The 18,117-nt window shown below is 50.9% G+C and overlaps 2 protein-coding genes across 2 annotated transcripts; both read left to right on the top strand.

Moving 5' to 3' along the window:
• The first annotated feature begins 1,453 nt into the window (after positions 1-1,453).
• On the top strand, positions 1,454-2,476 carry Gpr32 (G protein-coupled receptor 32). The gene is given in 3 exon segments (XM_052193949.1): positions 1,454-1,741; positions 1,743-2,112; positions 2,115-2,476. Coding segments are annotated over 3 exon segments (1,020 nt in total).
• Positions 2,477-14,044: 11,568 nt separating this feature from the next.
• Positions 14,045-15,055, top strand: LOC127682511 (C3a anaphylatoxin chemotactic receptor-like). The gene has a single exon (XM_052178834.1). The coding sequence runs from the start codon at positions 14,045-14,047 to the stop codon at positions 15,053-15,055; it is 1,011 nt and encodes a 336-aa protein (XP_052034794.1).
• The last annotated feature ends 3,062 nt before the right edge of the window (positions 15,056-18,117 follow it).

The raw sequence follows: 18,117 nt of genomic DNA on the forward strand, positions 1-18,117 counted from the left end.
GTGTGGTGTTATGGCATATGCTTATAATTCTATTACTTAGGGAGCTGAGACAGGAGTATTGCCAGTTTGAGCACAGAAGACCTAGTCTTAAAAAATAAAAAACAAAAACAAAAACAAAAACAAAAACCCAAGGACCGGTGACTTAGTGAGAAAGTGTTTAATGTATCCTAAGACCAGGATTCACTCCTCTGCACAGTCAGAGTCAGAGGGGATGCTGGCCGTTCCTGCTCAGACGCCTGAATTTGACACAGCCTCTCTCATTGTCTTGGGGTTGAGTTGGCTAGAGTGTCTACCCAGTGAGTCCCAAGATCCTCCTGTCTTTGTCTCCCAACAGTGGGGTTAGAAACATACACTGCCAAGCCAAGGCTTCTGTGTAGGTGCTGGAGACTAAACTCAGGTCCCCATAACTGGGCAGCAAACATCTCGCCAGCCACGCTGTCTCTCCAGACCTGTTCTGTCTTCCCACCTGGCATGGTGCCGCCCGCAGTGACACCCGTTCTGCCCCAATGCCACTGCTGCTTTCAGACTGGGAGTTGATATGTATATCTGTAAATTCATGGCTTCCCCTTCATTTAGTAAATTTAAGGTCAGTATTTCTAGAAATGCATGCCCCATCCGAAGGTTAGCCTTAAAATATGATGTACGCCTTTTTTAATACTATGCCACATCTGGATGCATGTGCTTTTAGAGTGCAGTAGTCTCACAGAGCTTCTCCCAATCTTGCTTATTTATTCTTGATTTACGGTATGTTTTGTTGCTGTTCTGGGGAATTGAACTCTGGGCCTCACATACGCCCTCTATGGTTTGGGCCACCCCAGTCCCTCCTGGGGGATTCTAAGTAGGGGTATACCTGAATCACACCCCTGTCCTTAGTGGGCTATGCTAGGCAGGGGCAGCTCCTGACCCACATCTCCTGCTTTGTACTCATAGTCTACCTTGTTATAGGTCTCACTAAGTTTCCTGGGCTGGCCTGGCCTTAACTTGAGTCTGAAGGTCAGGCAGATCTTTACCCGTGACTCTCCTGCCTCGGCCTCCTGAGCAGCTAGAACAACTCGTGTATGTCCTTGCTTTTCTTTCGTTTCTCTTCTTTTCGTTTGGATCTTTTCTATTGACTTGTCTTCAAATTCATTAACTTCATTCCCAGTCTGTAAAATGTAAACAGTTCCAATTGTTTTTTGAGCTTTTTGAATTTCCACTTAATTATTTTCACCATTTCAGTATCCTACTATGATCTCCTGGTTATTAATGTCTTGGATTATTGCCTAGAATCCTCCAATGCGGGGTGTGGGTATGGTTATGTGGTAGAGACCTTGCCTACAAGGCAGGAACCCCTCACCCTCACCCCCACACATACAACGTGAGGACATTAATGGCTTTGCCTTGGGGAGAGGGGCATGGACTCTAGTGAGATGTCATTGGTATCTCTGACACGTGGTTCTTCTTCTTCTGTAAGATGGCTGATCTCAAATGCCAGCCTGTGGAGGTGTGGTATCTCCACCAGCTCACCATCACCGTCCTGTTTGTGTCCTGTGTTGCTGGAGTCCTGGGCAAAGGGCTGGTGCTGTGGATGGCTGTATTCCGCATGGCCCGTGCTGTTACCATGGTCTGGTTCTTCAGCCTGGCCCTGGCTGACTTTACCATCCTCCTGTCTGTGCCCGTTTCTCTATATATCATAGTCCATGGCTGGTGGCCGTCTGCTAACTTGGTCTGTAAACTCTACATGGCCTTTCTGGTTCTCACTGTTCTGGTTCATCAGCATCTATTTGCTGGTCCTCATCTCTGTGGGTCGCTGCATCTTGGTCCTGTACCCCGTGTGGGCCAGAAACCACAGAACGGTACAGAAAGCCACATGGCTGTCCATCGCAGTGTGGCTGCTGGCAGCTGCTGCCTGTTCTCTGTACTTGAAGCACCGAACTACTGGGAAACTACACGGCTGTGAATATTGCTACTTCGACTTCAGTTCAGAGAAAGAGTCAGGGCAGGATCAAAGTGCAACAGTTGCTAGGCGACAGACAGCCATAGCTATCACCCACTTCCTGCTTGGTTTCCTAGTACCCCCGACTGTCATCAGCATCTATGCCCACTGCATCTGGCCCAGGCTTTGGACGGAGAGCAGGTGCACACAAGGCAGCCCAAGAGGCTGCTGCTGCTGGTTGTAAGGGCCTTCTCCATTGTCTGGTTCCCTTTTAACATGGTGCTCTTGGTGAACTCAGCACTTCTGACATCCCCGCAGCAGCCACACTACCCCAAGATGGAGCTCACCTCATGGGCTGCCTTCGCCTTGGGCTGCCTCAACCCCTTCCTCTATGTCTTCATCGGCAGAGTCCAGCAGAAAATTCTCCAGTCTCTATCTCCTACCCTGACTAGAGTGTTTGGGGAAGAGGGTTTTATCAGTCATCCCGTCCCTGAGGCCAACACCCCAGCAGAGGGCGGAAACCTTACAGTTCAAACTGGAAGTCCACCTCCTAGTGTGTAAACAAATACATTAACGTCGGAGACATGCTTCTACTTCTAGGAAGTTCTCCCAGCAATCCATCCTCAAAAGCCTTCTAGTATTGGCATCAGCATCTATTTCCCAAATGGTGAACAGGGAAAACAAGACTACATTTCCCATTATCCTTTGCAACGATATATAGCCATGTTACTGAAACCTGGGCAATAGTCTGTTTTGTATGCAATGTAACTTCCTCAAAGGAACTAAATGCAAGAGCTCTGTCCACCTCAGATTAACCAGAAATGGAAGGTACCAGCCAGTTTTGCTATCTGATGAACATTCCCTTTCAAGTTTAAAGGCATTTAAAAAACAAAACCCACATTCTACATCTTATTCAGAAGGTAAATAGGAAAAGACTGACTTCCAGGCAGCCAGGATGAGGGTCTTAAAGCCCACATCCACAATGACACATGTACTCCAACAAGGCCACACCTCCTAATAGTGCCACTCCCTGGGCCAAACACGCAAACCATCACACATATTAAATAAGTAAATATAAAAACCAAAAAACCTTTTATGATTTCCGCAGCAGTCTGGGCTGGGATCAGCTGAGCATTTTTCTCATCACAGTTGGATTCTCTCATGTTATGTCCTGAGGGGTTGCTGGCTGTCGGCTGGGATGAGCGCACTAAGCCATAGAGCATCCATTCTCCCATACTCTTGCTTTGTGTATATGCCTTTGTGTGCCCGTGAGTGTGTGTGTGAGTGAATGTGCGTGAGTGTGTGTGTGTGTGTGTGAGTGTGTGAGAGTGTGTTTGAGTGTGTGTGCGAGTGTGTGTGTATGAGAGTGTGTGTGTGTGTGTATGTGTGTGTATGCACACCCTTAACTAGTGCATCCCATAAGTACTCCTTCCCTCCTTGGTGTGGTGGTACAGCTCTGTAATTACAGCACCAGGGAGGCTAAGGAAGGAGGGTTGCAAGTTCAAGGCCAGCCTTGAATGCATAGCATTCTGTACCAGACCACAGAAGGCCAAGTGGATTGAGGTGAGGGCATGCCACAGACTCCTTGTCCAGTGCTCTTTCCACCCTGAGGTCTGGGCTGTCTTTGGTGGAGAACCTCAGTTCAAATCTTCCTCTGCATATCTTTCAGCCTCCAGGGTAAGTTCCACCACAAAAACACACGTGCTGAAGCTGCCTGCTGGCGTGGGTCCTGAGCTGGGTAACAGTGGGGACCCAGATATAAATAAGTTACGGGGGAATCACAGGCCAGCCATGGCTTATATTGTAAAAATGCCTCTGTCTGAAAAGAAAAGCAAAAAACTTGGGAGTGGCTCATGGGGCCATGCGGCCTCCTGGGGGTCTATAGGAAGTAAACAATTGCTAGGAGACAGAGGCATTTTCTTCAGCGGTGTAGCCACTAACAAGTTGCTCAGGCTCCTGTGAGCAATCCCGTTAAACTCATTGGGTCACACACAAAAAGACATGACTGTAGAAGCTGTGGGTTAGTCGGGGTTCTCTAGAGGAGCAGAGCTGACAGAGCGAGTACACATTGGAAGGGCTGACTAGACTGACTGTCATGATACGGCCTGGACAGTCCGACAACGGCTGTCTTCGCAATGAAGAGACTTGAGAACCAGTGGCTGTACGGTCTGTGAGGCTGGGATGCCTCAAGAGTTCCAACCTGATGCTAAAGGCCTTGAGGATATCGGGGGAGCCACGGGTCTTCAGTCCACACTGGAAGACAGAGGAGACTGAGCTCTGAGGTCAGGGAAGGGTGACGTAGGCAGCAGCAGAGTTGATGAACTTAACCTTGCCAGCGAGACACAAAGGGCATTAACCACAGGGGACTGTTGTGTAGCAAAGATTAAAAACCTTCATCTTGGAGGCCAGCTCCTTAATCTAGGAAGCAATACACAACTCAAAGGCTTCAGAGAGTCCCTGAAGTTGAGCAGACTCACTGGGCCCCTCCCTCACCACTCATACACAAGCAGTAAGGAGTGCTGAGGGTCACTCTCAGACCAACTGAACTGTCTGGAAAAGACAACCTTTAAGCGGTTGAGCTGTCTGCAAGCTGTGCAGTGTTCTCTAGGGTCCCATCTTTTGTGAGTTGTCACCCATGCTAGGATGAGCTTTGGTCAAAGTCGGCTGTCTTTGAGTCATTTCTGCTCCTGTAAGTAACCCCGGTAAAGCTCACTGGCTCACCGAGATGGACTTGGGTGGCACCTGTTCTTTGTTCTGCGGTCACTTCCCTATTCAGGGTGAGTAGATGTTTATGTCTCCTCAGGAACAATGTCACAGGACAATGACTAGGTGGGGGAAGGAAAGGATTCAGTAGGTATGAAGGGGACTAGAGGGAGAAAGGGGGATGAGTATGATTAAACATTACGTCATAAACGTGGAAGAATGTGCCATAGGAAACCTTCTATTGTGCATGATTAATACCTGCTAATTTAAAAACTTAAACAAAAAGTGAAACAAATGAAGAAGAATCAGAAAAAAATTAAACAAGAAGACCCATCATTACAAGGAATTTCTTGAAGCCCCTGAAAGCCTGCGTAAGTGTGGATCATAACCCTATTATCTGTCATGATTGTTTATCTGTCAGATCTCCAGACCCATCTCCTGAGAAGAAGGATTCCCTCTGAATAACTATAATATCACTCCAGGAGAACAAGGATTCCCTCTGAATAACTATAATATCTACACCAGGAGGCTCACTGTGCCTCCAACTCCAGCTTCGGGTGCTCTGACGCCCTCTTCTGACCTCTGTAGGCACTGCATGCAACACCTCGACAGATACACACACTTCACATAAATAAATAAAAAAGACAGGAAGGAAGGAAGGAAGAAAGGAAGGAAGGAGGAAGAAGGAAAGAAGGAAGAGGGGCTGGAGAGGAGAGGCAGTGTAGTGGTTAAGAGTTACTGGCTGTTTTCCCAGAGGACTCTACTTTGACCCCAAGCTCCCACGGGTCAGTTTGCAAACATCTGTAACTGCAACTCCAGGACCACTCAATGCCCTTTTCTGGTTTCTGAGGGAACCCTGTGCGCAGACAGACACACAGACAGGCAATGTGAGTGCTAACAGCTCTGAGGGGAAAGGTATCCTGGCAGTCAGGAGCCAAGGAATACCACAAAGTCACATCAAACAACAAACCTCACACAAGACGGAGGCAGGCTTATCCATCTGTTTTGGGGGGGGGGGTGGAGCTTTCCAGGGTGGCCTGAGATAGGATAGAGCTTGTCTTCCTGCATCTCTACGGGCTGGGTCTGGCTGCTAGAATATTCTGGTGGGTAGGGTCTGGTTGTTGGGTGTCCTCAGATGTGGGGTCTGGCCACTTGTATGTCTCAAGGGTCTGGCACAGGCAAAATACCATGCTAGTTTCAAAAGTAAAAGTAAATCTTTGTTTTAGAAAGAAAGAGAACTCCAACCTCCTTGGACACTGCAGAATGTGCTCTAGGGCCAGACAAACAGAAGCCACGCTTCATTCAGAAACATCAGCGTCATACTCAGAGGAAGATCCGTACATTTAAATTTCAGCTACAAGGAGAAAACAAGGGCCAAAAGGAAATTAGCAAATGGTTCAAGAAGCAAGAAAAGGAATCACAAAATAAACTGGGGGAAAGTTGAAAAGAGACACAGACACAGGCTTAGGAAGGAGCTGAGGCCTTCCAAGAAGACGGCCCCTTAGTGGGAGCAGCAAGTTCTCCTCCACACTGCCACGCCTTCCTTTCTGTCTTCATGTCTCTTTTCTTAGGACAGAGTTTTATGTAGACCAGGCTAGCCTCAACCTCATCATGCTGTTGTGGCTGGCTTTGAACCACTGACTTTTCTCCCCTACCTCTGAAGAGCTGGGATCAAGTACCCCACCATCTCCCACCATCCCTTCCCTGACCCCTTCTCTCTGCCTGAAATACACGCAGCGAAGTTGAAAGGGAACTTGGATGTGGAGGAGGAGAATGGCTTTTAACTGAGAGACTGGGAGACACGGGTGCTGTGGGGCGGCTCCTGGGAACCAGGCCACGGGTGAGTCCAGTATGGTTCCACACCACAAGCCCATTCCCAGGGGTCTCTCCTTCCCACAATCCCCATGGTTTACATTCTTCCTACTCTCTTGGTTCCCACTGCTCCCTCAGTTCCCTCTGCTCCCACTCCCTCAGCTCCCACTGTTCCCACTCCTCCAGTTGCCACTGTTCCCACTCCCTCAGCTCCCACTGTTCCCACTCCTCCAGTTCCCACTGTTCCCACTCCTCCAGTTCCCACTGCCCCCACTCCTCCAGTTCCCACTGTTCCCACTCCCTCAGTTCCCACTGTTCTCACTCCCCCAGAGCCCACTGTTCTCATTCTCTCAGTTCCCACTGTTCCCACTCCTCCAGTTCTCACTGTTCCCACTCCCTCAGTTCTCACTGTTCCCACTCCCCCAGTTCCCACTGTTCCCACTCCCCCAGTTCCCACTGTTCCCACTCCCCCAGTTCTCATTGTTTCCACTCCCCCAGTTTCCACTGTTCCCACTCCCCCAGTTCCCACTGTTCCCACTCCCCCAGTTCCCACTGTTCCCACTCCCTCAGCTCCCACTGTTCCCACTTCCCCAGTTCCCACTGTTCCCACTCCCCCAGTTCCCACTGTTCCCACTCCCTCAGCTCCCACTGTTCCCACTTCCCCAGTTCCCACTGTCCCCACTCCCTCAGTTCCCACTGTTCTCACTCCCTCAGCTCCCACTGTTCCCATTCCCCCAGTTCCCACTGTTCCCACTCCTTCAGTTCCCACTCTTCCCACTTCCCCAGTTCCCACTGTTCTCACTCCCCCAGTTCCTACTGTTCCCACTCCCTCAGCTCCCATTGTTCCCATTCCCCCAGTTCCCACTGTTCCCACTCCTTCAGTTCCCACTCTTCCCACTTCCCCAGTTCCCACTGTTCTCACTCCCCCAGTTCCTACTGTTTCCACTCCCCCAGTTCCCACTCTCCCAGTCCCCCCAGTTTCCACTCCCTCACTTCCCCAGTTCCCACTCCCTCACTTCCCCAGTTCCCACTCCCCCAGTTTCCACTGTTCCCACTCCCTCCGATCCCATGGGGAAGCCACCCCCAGTCAGTCTTCATCTGAGACTGACTTCTTCAGGAAAGGAGAGTGAGATCCCAAGCAGGCTACCTGATAATGCCTTAGCCTCTGTGGTTGCAGATGTCATGGGGACCTCCCTGCGGACAGTGGGCTGTCCCCTGTGCAGTGGACTGGAACATCTCTAATGAGAGCCCCACGGGAAGATGACTGAAGTAGAAAACTTTGGAAAGTCAGTTGTATTGGATGGTGTTTTGCCGGTGTGATGGGAAGTGATGAGAAGTTTCACTGAAGCAGACACAGGAGAAAGGATGTTCTGCTAAAGCAAGCACAGGAAAGGACATGCGATGGAGGATTCTTCGCTGACAACACACACACACACACACACACGTATTGGTCCGCCTTACAATGAATGCATAGTTGAGCTCCATTTGCTGGCACTCTGTAGAGAGAACCACACCAAAGACTTCTGGCGTGTCTTACTGACTTCCTGCCACTTCTGCAGACTCGGGCTGGTTGGCAGAGTGACGTCAGCTGTGAGACAGACTCATGGGCTGAGGCAGGACACATGGAGGGCACATGATGTTTGGAGGGAACATAAATAGAACTTGAAGGAGAGTGACAGGCCTGCCGGTAGGGCTAGCTGTGCAACGCCTGTTGGTCTCGCGTCTTCGCTGATCTTGATCTTCATTTTTGCTGAGAGAGGCACAGCCAAGAACTCCTGGCATCTCTGCTGGTCCATCCTGCTGACTCGAGCTGAGACTGAGGCCTGGCTGGCTCTGCTTCGTAGTGCCACTACCGCTGACTCGTGTTTGCTATCCTGACTCTACTGAACTAGACTTCTGGTATTTCTGTGAAGTTTTTTTGTGAGTGGACTGAGCTGCCGCTGCTGACTCCTGCGAACTAAACTGCCATTTTCCTGACAACCCAGATAGGATTTGCTCCAAAGAACCCTTTCTAAACAGGTCCACTTCCTCTGTAATTGTTTCTTTCCCACTACCTCTGGTGGGTGGTGGGCTAGAAGGGAGGTTAAAGCGTTTAAGAACTATCATTAAAAATAGATGTTGAAAACATTAAAGTTACTACACATGACTCCTTGGTCAGACGCTGCTGCTCACAGCCGCTCACGTCACCTTAAATCCCAGGTCCCAGGCAGACATCTGTTTGCATGCAAGCTGCTGGAATGAGCACCTTGGTCTTGTCACAGATGAGGATATTTAGCTCAGAGTGGTTAAGCCACTTACTGAAGGTCACACAGCAAAGAAGTGATGGGGCCAGGGCTACATGGGTGTGACTCTATTAATACATTGAATTAAATACATAAGGCACCTGTCAGGTAAATGGATGGACAATTGGGGGAGCAATATCTTAGGGGTGGTACTAAGAGTTAAGAGGGAGGGCCTAACAATTAGAGGAGCAGCTAATATCTTAGGAAGGGGTTAATATTCCAGGGGAAGGGCTGATTCACCACTCAAAGGGCTTAGCTTTATGGAGGGCCTGTCACTGTCCTGGAAACCATGTGACCTCATTCTTCACTCTTTCCCTTTTCGACAAGCACTGACCTAGCCAGCACGCAAGAGACACACATGCTGCCTCCCTCTGGATGGAGGCGCCAGGAGCTTGCAGCACACAGCACACAGCACAGAAGCCAGCTCCTTACTGAGGGAGGCTTCGCTCTTAATCACTACCTGTGTGTGTCTCTAGGAAGGCAGCAGGGGAGGCAAAGCCCCCAGTCTGGCCTGGTTTTATCTTCCCAGCAGTAGGAGACAGTCTGTCACCCATGTTGGGAAATAACTGTCATAAGCTCCTCGCCCCCTGACATCTCCCCGCCCAGCGTGGATCCCGCCCCGAGAACAGGTGCGGGGCCTGTGGCTGCTCCATGACTGCCTGCATTTTCTTATCCTGTGGCTGCTCAGAAAGGCTGGCAGACCCAGTTCCCTGGGCAAAATTCGAAATCAAGACCTAGGGACCCTGCAGCAAGTGGTCCTCCAGCGCCAGGCATGAATTCTGGTTCTGATTCTTGTTGATGTGGGAAAAAGAGTTGGAAAGAGGGTGTGCCGACTCCTGGCCCCACCCATTTATAATGGTGATTGAGACCGTGTCCCACTGTGAGTCAGGAGCACAGCAGCCACAGGGGTGAAGATGCAGACTTTGAAAATGGAGTCTCTGGCTAGGGCAGACTTGTAGGTCCACCTACCTAAAGGCAGGAGGAGTCTGTGTTCAAGACCATTCTGGGCAACTTAGGGGTGTTGTTTTAAAAACAAAACCCACCTGAGGGTGTGGCTCACTGATAGAGTCCCTGCCCAGAAACCCCTAGCAAGTGACTGGGAGTGTGGCTCAGCAACACCAGAAGCTGATAGTGTGTACAAAGCTCTCTATTCCTCCTCCAGTGCAGTCCTGTGAAGAAGAATGACGAAAGAGTGAGAAAAAAAAGTGAAGAAACCAGCCTCCTGCAGTCTCCTGTGTGTGTGTGTGTGGGTGGAGTGGGGGGGGGGTGCTGTCAACATTCCTGGAGGTCCAGAAGGTTGGCACAAAGATCAGGCCCAAGGAGGCCTCTGTGAAGGGTCAGGCAGAAGGCTGGGATTCAGGGTTCTAGGGGTGCTATGCTGTTATGTCTAAGTCGCAGGTACCCAAAGACCACTGAGGAGCTGATTCCGATGTAACACACATAAGGGTCTTTATTACAAGTCCTAGAGCAAGGTCTCCCACCATCCCCTTCGCAGTCTAGGGACTCGGGGTTTTTATTATGGTTACAGCTAACTTGGGGGAGTTTCCATACGGGTCAGCAAGTTAACATTTTAAAAGCTGCATTTCTGGCATAATCTGCAGGACCCGAACATGAGAGCAGAACCACCGGGCAAACAGGATGGCCAGGTCGGCTGTTCTCTGCAGGATGTCTTAGGTTGTTATCTCTGTGTGCCTTGGTTCTGCTGTTGCTGCCTGGCCGTTGCTAAGGGGAGTGAGTGGGTTGCCATGGAATGTTTGCTCAGGTGGACTTGGTGACTTTCTTCCTGGAATTGGGGTTCAGCTCCCGATCTTGCACAAAATGGGGTTTCTTTAAAAATCAAGTTGGTTGGGCTTTACAAGGCGAGGTACGTGAGCAGGAGAGGAAGGGTGTGTGTGCGCGTGTACAAAAGGTACTTCTCGGGCCCACGAGTGGGTGAGCAGAAGCCAAGAGGAGGCGGGGCTGGGACCTAGGGGAAAAGGGGGTAACCTTGGGATGGAGAGCCCGGAGAAGGAGCTCGGAGCGAGGTGACAGGCAGGGAGAACAGAGTATCATAGGGTGCTGGGTTGGGGTGGGGAGCTGATTGCAGGCTCAATTCCACACCTCCTTCTCCTCCTTTGTCCCCCTCCCCCACTTTCCACAGCAACCCCAAGACAAAACCTGGGTAAACCTCTTGACCACTTCCTCTTCCCCAACACTACTGGCCCTCCCACTGGCCACACACTCCAGGCCCCGACAGGTGCACAGACAAAACAGTCATAAACATAAAACCAAAACCAAAATTTTAAACTTAAAAGTTACATTTATTTATTAACTTGGGGCCGGGGAAATGTGTGTAAAAGCACGCGGTGATTGACTGCCATCTTGCTGCCACTTTTAAAAACAGGATCTCCTCATTGAGATCCAGCTGACCTCGAAGTTGCTGTGTAGGTGAGGATGGTCTTGAACTTCTGATCCTCTTGTCTCTACCTCCCAAATTCTGGGATTTCAGGCCGTGTGACTATGCTCTGGAACCCAGGGCTTCTTGCTACCTAGGCCAGTGCTCCAACAACTGTACAGTTGTTGTACTCTTACAAATTTAAAAATGTCTTCTATCCCTCCTCTGAGAGAGTATGTGTGTTAAAGACTGGCCTCAAACCCAGGATCCTTTTGCCCCAAACCCAGGTCCTCCCTTCTGAGTTTGTAGGCAGCGGCTGCTTCTGGTTTAAATGGGTTTCACTGGGCTCTGGAGGGGTGTCCCTCCCTTGCCTGTACCTCAGGGTGCACAGCCTGGCTTTCTTTTCTCATCTTCCACCGAACTTGTCCTTTTGCCTCACACGTCATGTGGACACAGGGGCCATCAGGTCTGCCCTAACCACCTGAGTTCCCCTTAGCCACATGAGGACCTGTCAGTATCACTGTTCCCACCTGATGTTGGAGTTTCTCTCTGCGCCCCAGGAATCAGGGTGCACACATCCCGAGGCCCTGGTCCCCCAAACACCAGCCTTGCTCAGTAATCCTGTGGGTCCTCAGTCACTCTCATCTACCCATGGACTGCCACAACTCAACAAACACCAACCACGTGCCAGAGGGTTGCCTCAGATACCCCGCAGATAAACCTCCTGTCTTAGTTTGTTTCTGTGATGAAATTCTGAAAGGAGAAAGGGTTTATCTTGATTCACAATTAATGGTACAGTTGATTGTAGCGGGGAAACTGAGGCAGCAGGCAATGGAGGCAGCAGGTGGCATCACATCCAGTCAAGAAGCAGAAGGAAAAAATTAAACAAAATGCTGGTGCTCATCTCAGCTTCTTTTTTTTTTCCAGTCCACTACTTGCTGCCCATAGTTAAGATGGCTGCCTACAGTCTGGACGACTACCTTTAGTTAAGATGGCTGCCTGTAGTTAAGATGGCTGCCCACAGTCTGGATGGCTGCCTGTACTTAAGAAGACTCTTCACACCTCACCAGAATCAAGTCAGTCTCCTACAGGTATGCATGAGCCCATCTCCCAGGTGACTCTAGAGCCTGTTGACAATTAATATCCTCCTCTTACTGTGTGCGTTAAAGTGTTTCAAAGGTGATGCAGACAGGCAACTGCGATCATAAACATCAGAAAGCCAGGAGATAGCTTAGTGGGTAAAGGTGCTCACAGTCAACCCTGGCAACCTGAATTTGAACCCAGGAACAAACATGGTAGAAGGACAGAACTGACTACTAAAAGTTGTCTAACCTCTGTATGCACACACACACAAACATACACACACACACAGAGACAGAGAGACAGAGAGAGAAAGAGAGAGACAGAGAGACAGAGAGAATGAGGTGGAGAGGAATATTAGAATATTCTGTCTATAAAAGTCAGAGAGGGTTTTTCAGGAAGGGACACAGATTGGAAGCTGTGTGAGTAGGAGTTCTCAGGGTGGATGTAGAAGTTTATCCATTGAGTGATTCATCTGCATTTTTTCATTTTGATTTTAGTTTTTGAGACAAGGTTTCATGTGGTCCATGGAAGGACCAGAGGACCCAGGTTCAGTTCCAAGCCCCAACATGGTGGCTTACAACGTTCTGTAACTCTAGTTCCAGGGATATGTCACATTTTTCTAGCTTCCAGAGGCATTGCACACACATGATGCATAGGCACACACACATATACACAAACACACATACAGGGCAAACATAGATATACGCAAAAGATAAACCTTTATAAAATTGTGGCCTTGTACAAAATAGATATACAGTCCCTTACCCAAGGTATGGCTGGAGCTCATTCTCAGGACCCTGCAATCAAGGATGTGACACTCTCCCAGCCTGATGAATAAGTGATAGCCACGAAAGGCCCTCTCAAGAAGGCAGCACCCAATGAGGTTTCTACAGTAATGAGGTGAATCCAGATACACCAGAATGATGAAATCTCAGGGACTCGTGTGTGTGTGTGTGTGTGTGTGTGTGTGTGTGTGTGTGTATGGCTTATTCTAGGAAGTTCAGTCCAAAAGAAGGGAAGTGGTGGCCTGGAGGCTGATGAGGTGAGTACAGTCAGAATGCACGAACCACGAGGTGCGCTGGCCCTATCTGGGGTACCCGGATGAACAAGCCATTCCTTCCATTCCCAGAGGGCCCTGAGGCCCAGACTCAGTCTTTCTGGCTGGCCCTCTTGTTTCCAGTCAGGTCTGACTCTCCTCTGTGTGTGAGCTTGCCACACTTTAAACTTTGCATCCTCAAGAGAAGACCAGGCCACCAGCCGCTGCTTGGGCACCTCAGAGACACCCGACACCCACTCACGGTGAGCCCAGGGCCCAGCAGGATGAGGGAGGTGGAGGGAGGACCTGAGTGGGACAGGGTCCAGGTCCTGAGTCCCCTCCTGGCCTTGGTGGGGCTTTTCATCCAGACGGCCTGGGACCTGGGCCTTGAGCTTGAAGAGTCTGTGATCTCCAGAATGGAGGGATGTATTAGGGATGAAGAGGAGGGGCTGGAGACTGAGGGTCTGACAAGAGAGGCCAGGGAGGGGAAGCCGAGAAAGGGAAGGTCCAGGTGGAATTTTCCCTTCCTAGACTCGGGATGGGGAACCATAGATGGTGCAGGATGGGAGGATGCAGGAGCCAGCCCTGGAGTATATCAGGACAGACTGAGGGGTCACTGGAGATGAGGGTGAGGCCTGAGCTAGTCAGGGGCATGGAGACACGATCTGTCAGATGAGAGACTGGTGGGAGGGCACAGGAGCAAGGGCAGCAAGGAGGGAACCAGAGATCGGGGTCTAGGAGCATCCCTGAGGGGTGTGTGTGTGTGTGTGTGTGTGTATGCACGCGCGCGCACACTCTAATGTGGAGGTTTTGCTGGTCTATCCATCTCTATGCAGCCCATGGAGGACCCTGTGGAGATGCAGCAGCCAGCACCCCTGGGGAGTCAGGACCTGCCCTGGGCGCTTCTCTTTCTGCTCTACTCTCTGATGGCAATTGTCTCTTACCTCCTGGACATGACCAGCTACAGCCTTCTGGCCCGGGCTGGAGAATCCCTCCTTCCTGCCCATCTGTCTGCAGCCTGGTTTGGCCACCCACTCATAGCTGACATCATATTCCTGGGGCTCCTCCCACTCAGCCTCACCTGGACTCACACCTGCTGGCCCCTGGGCCTCGCCTTCTGCCACCTGGACCCATGTCTGGCCTTCTTGACCTTCTGTGCCAGTGGCCGGCTGCTGACTCACGTGGCCGCTGACCGCTGCACCTCCTTGCTACAACCATCCTGGGCACTGGGTCATCGTACAGTTCGCCAAGTAGTTGTCTGGGCCGGTGGGTTCTGGATCCTTCTGCTGGGCCTGGCTGGGAGAGCCCTGGTAACTTTAAGGGACCAAACTGGCCATCGTGACCCTTTAAACAGGACAATGACCCTGGAATCCCCAAGGCATGACCAGGACCCCTGGGCCTGGAACCCCATGCTGGATCAGTTAATATTTGGGTTGGCCGTGCCACTGGGGGTACTGAGAGTCTTCCACAGCCTTGTGCGTAAGCAGCTGCAACTGGCCAGAGAGGTCTCAGGGAGGCCTCCCCTGCTGGGCCTGCCAGGGGCCACTACAGCCATGCTGTTCGTCTGTTGGTTTCTCTTCCACCTTCTGCTGCTCCTGAGGTTCCTGGGCAGGTGGCGGTCCAGACTGCAGCTGGGGGATGTGTTGGTATTGCTGAGACCTCTGGGGCTCACTCTGCTGGGATCAACTAGCTTCTTCCATCCACTGCTGTATGTGTGTGGGGATGTGGAAATCCGGAGAAGGCTGGGCAGGGTCTTGTGGTTCCCTGGAAGGGAAGGGGAGGAGGAGGCCGAGGAACCCCAGGCACTGAGCATGGAGGCTGAGAGGCTCTGTGGCAGCCTGAGGGAGTAGAGCACAGTCTGGGGTGCGGGGCTCCTGTCTTCTGAAAATGTGGGGTGAGCTGAAGTAAAGGCACAGGTGATGGGGAGTGAGATGGGGAAGGAGAGAGAGAGGATTATTAAAGAGGGACTGAGACCTAGAGGGGAGAGAGAGGGAGGGACAGCGTAAGTAGATAGAGCATCTGGTCCCGTGGGTTTGGAGTCACACAGAATGTGGCAGACAGAGGTCCTGACAGGGAACAGGGGTGACAGACAGCAGGATTACAGGATAGAGACAGAAACCAGGAGGCTCCACTGAGATATGTAAATAGAACTGGGATGACAGAAGAATAGGGAGAGGGGGGCAGGCAGACCAGGAGATGACAGAACAGGTGACCCGCCTTGGCCTGGAGATGAACAGGGGTAGAGAGTCCCTGTCACCGGCCACCCTGCTGGCCTGGGACTGAGCAGTTCCCGAGGCCTGATGCTGGGACAGTCAGTCCCAGGCATTCATCAATCAACCTGGACGCTTGTCCCACCAGGTCCCCAGAGAGACCTGCCAGCTTTGGGTCTCTGGGGGACTGCTTTCTGGCTAGGTGTTAACTATCTTCTTCTGGTATTTTGAAATTCCCAAGTGTCTTCTAATCACACCCCTCCCCCTTTGGGGGTGGAACCCAAGGCTTTGAGCACATCAGGGTAGAGTCTTAGCACTGAGCCTCACCTCCAGCCCCACTGGGGGATTCTAAAGTGCTCTCCTCTCAGGCCACCTCTCAGTCCCGAGGTGAACTCCACTTGTCTCGGAGTGGTTACCACTCCCCCCTTTTTAGACAAGGGCTCATTCTGTAGCCCAGGCTGGCCTCAAACACATGGTGATCCTTCTGCCTCAGGATGACCAGACCGCATCACTATCACCACACCTGACAGCCCTGAGCCTTTGACACAGTAACATGGAGGAGGATAGAAAGTGGGGAAGGATTAAGTGGATGTGCACGGGAGGGGAAAAGAACCTTCTCCACACTGTCTGGCTGAGTCGCCAGATGAGCGCCAAGAGTTGCAGCACAAACGGTATCTGTCGGCCGGCTTGATAGCTCAGTGGTTAGACACTTGCCACCGAGCCTGGCAACCTGCAGTCGACACCCGGGCCACACGACTCTTGTGAGTTGTCCTTTGACCTCTGTGTGTGCCATGCCCCCCCCCCACACACACACACATCCAACAAAAACAACAAAAACAAAAATCCCTTTTTCTGTTCTGATCGTTTCCATCAAAAAAAATTCCTTCTACACAGAGTTATTTCCAATACGAAGGTTAAAACAGTGGTGAGCCTTGCAGAAGTCTGAAGCGTTTAAAAGTATGCTCCTAGCTGGGTAGTGGTGGCACACGCCTGTAATCCCAGCACTATGGGAGGCAAAGGCAGGCGGATTTCTGAGTTCAAGGCCAGCCTGGTCTACAAAGTGAGTTCCAGGACAGCCAGGGCTACACAGAGAAACCCTGTCTCAAAAAAACTAAAAAAAAAAAAAAAAGAGCATGCTCCTTTCAAAGCCGCAAACTGCAAACTTTAAGGAACTTAGGGGAGAATTTTCTGTTCCTGGGGATCTCATAAACAAGAGTATATCCTTTGTGCACACCTGGAAGTGTCCTTAGGTCCCCTGTGGACTACGGCTTCATCTTGGGAACTGTAGTCTCTTCTGATGAACCCCGGAAGATACCTTGTGGTGGTTTATCAAGAAAAAGGAAAAATAAAGTTCCTCTGAATAAAGTCAGAAACCTAATTTAAACAAAGTGACCTGAGCTCACGTGAGGGTGGGGACAGTGCTGTTCTGAGAAGCTCGCACACTGGCACCCAGGTGCCCTGGTGTGTACAACCCTGCCCTGAGCATTTCTCTGTCAGTAGCCCATCCTGGGGCTGGAGAGATGGCTCAGAAGTTAAGAGCACTGGCTGCTCTTCCAAGGGATATGAGTTCAGGGACTGGCACCCAGGTGGCAACTCACAACCACCTGCAGCTTAGCTCTAGCGGAGTCTGATGCCCTCTTCTCAATCTGTGGGCACTGCACTCATGTGCACAGACACACGCAGTTGAAAATAATCTACTTTTTAAAAAAATGTTTTTTGGTACATGTTCATGATGAGTGTGAATTGGTGAGAATGCAGGTCTGCATGTGACATAACATGTGTGAGGTCAGAGGACAACCTGAGAGTGTTGATCCCCACTGTCTCAAGGTCTCTATTCCTACACAAATATCATGACCAAGAAGCAAGTTGGGGAGGAAAGGGTTTATTGAGCTTACACTTCCACACTGCTGTTCATCACCAAAGGAAGTCAGGACTGGAACTCAAGCAGGTCAGGAAGCAGGAGCTGATGCAGAGGCCATGGAGGGATGTTTCTTACTGGCTTGCTTCCCCTGGCTTGCTCAGCCTGCTCTCTTTTAGAACCCAAGAGCACCAGCCCAAAGGTGGTACCACCCACAAGAGGCCCTCCCCACTTGATCACTAATTGAGAAAATGCCCCACAGCTGGATCTCATGGAGGTATTTCCTCAAGGGAGGCTCCTTTCTCTGTGATAACTCCAGCGTGCGTCAAGTTGACACACAAAGCCAGCCAGTACACCCACCTTCCACCTTGAGAGAGATGGGGTGCTGTGGTGGTTTGACTAAGAATGACCCCCATTGGCTCATTTATTTAAAGGCCTAGTCACCAGGGAGTGGCATTATTTGAGGATCGCAGGGTGGTGGGCATGGCCTTGTTGCAGGAAGTTCATCACTTGGAGTGGGCTTTGAGGTTTCGAAGGCCCACAGCAGGCCCAATGCCTGCGTTTGAGCATCTGGTGTAAGCTCGCGGCTATCCCCCTGCACCATGCATCCAGTGTAAGCTCGCGGCTATCCCCCTGCACCATGCATCCAGTGTCAGCTCACTGCTATCCCCCTGCACCATGCCTGCTGTGTCACCTCACTCCCCGCGGTGATGCACATGGACGAACCCTAAGAAACTGTGAGCAAGCCCCCAGTTAAATACTTCATTCTATGAGAGGCCTTGGTCGTGGCCTCTTGTCATGCACTGGAACAGTAACTAAGGTGTCCCTGTTTTGCCGCTGTGTA

Source organism: Apodemus sylvaticus, chromosome 1, assembly GCF_947179515.1.
Source record: "Apodemus sylvaticus chromosome 1, mApoSyl1.1, whole genome shotgun sequence".
Taxonomy (NCBI): Eukaryota; Metazoa; Chordata; class Mammalia; order Rodentia; family Muridae; genus Apodemus; species Apodemus sylvaticus.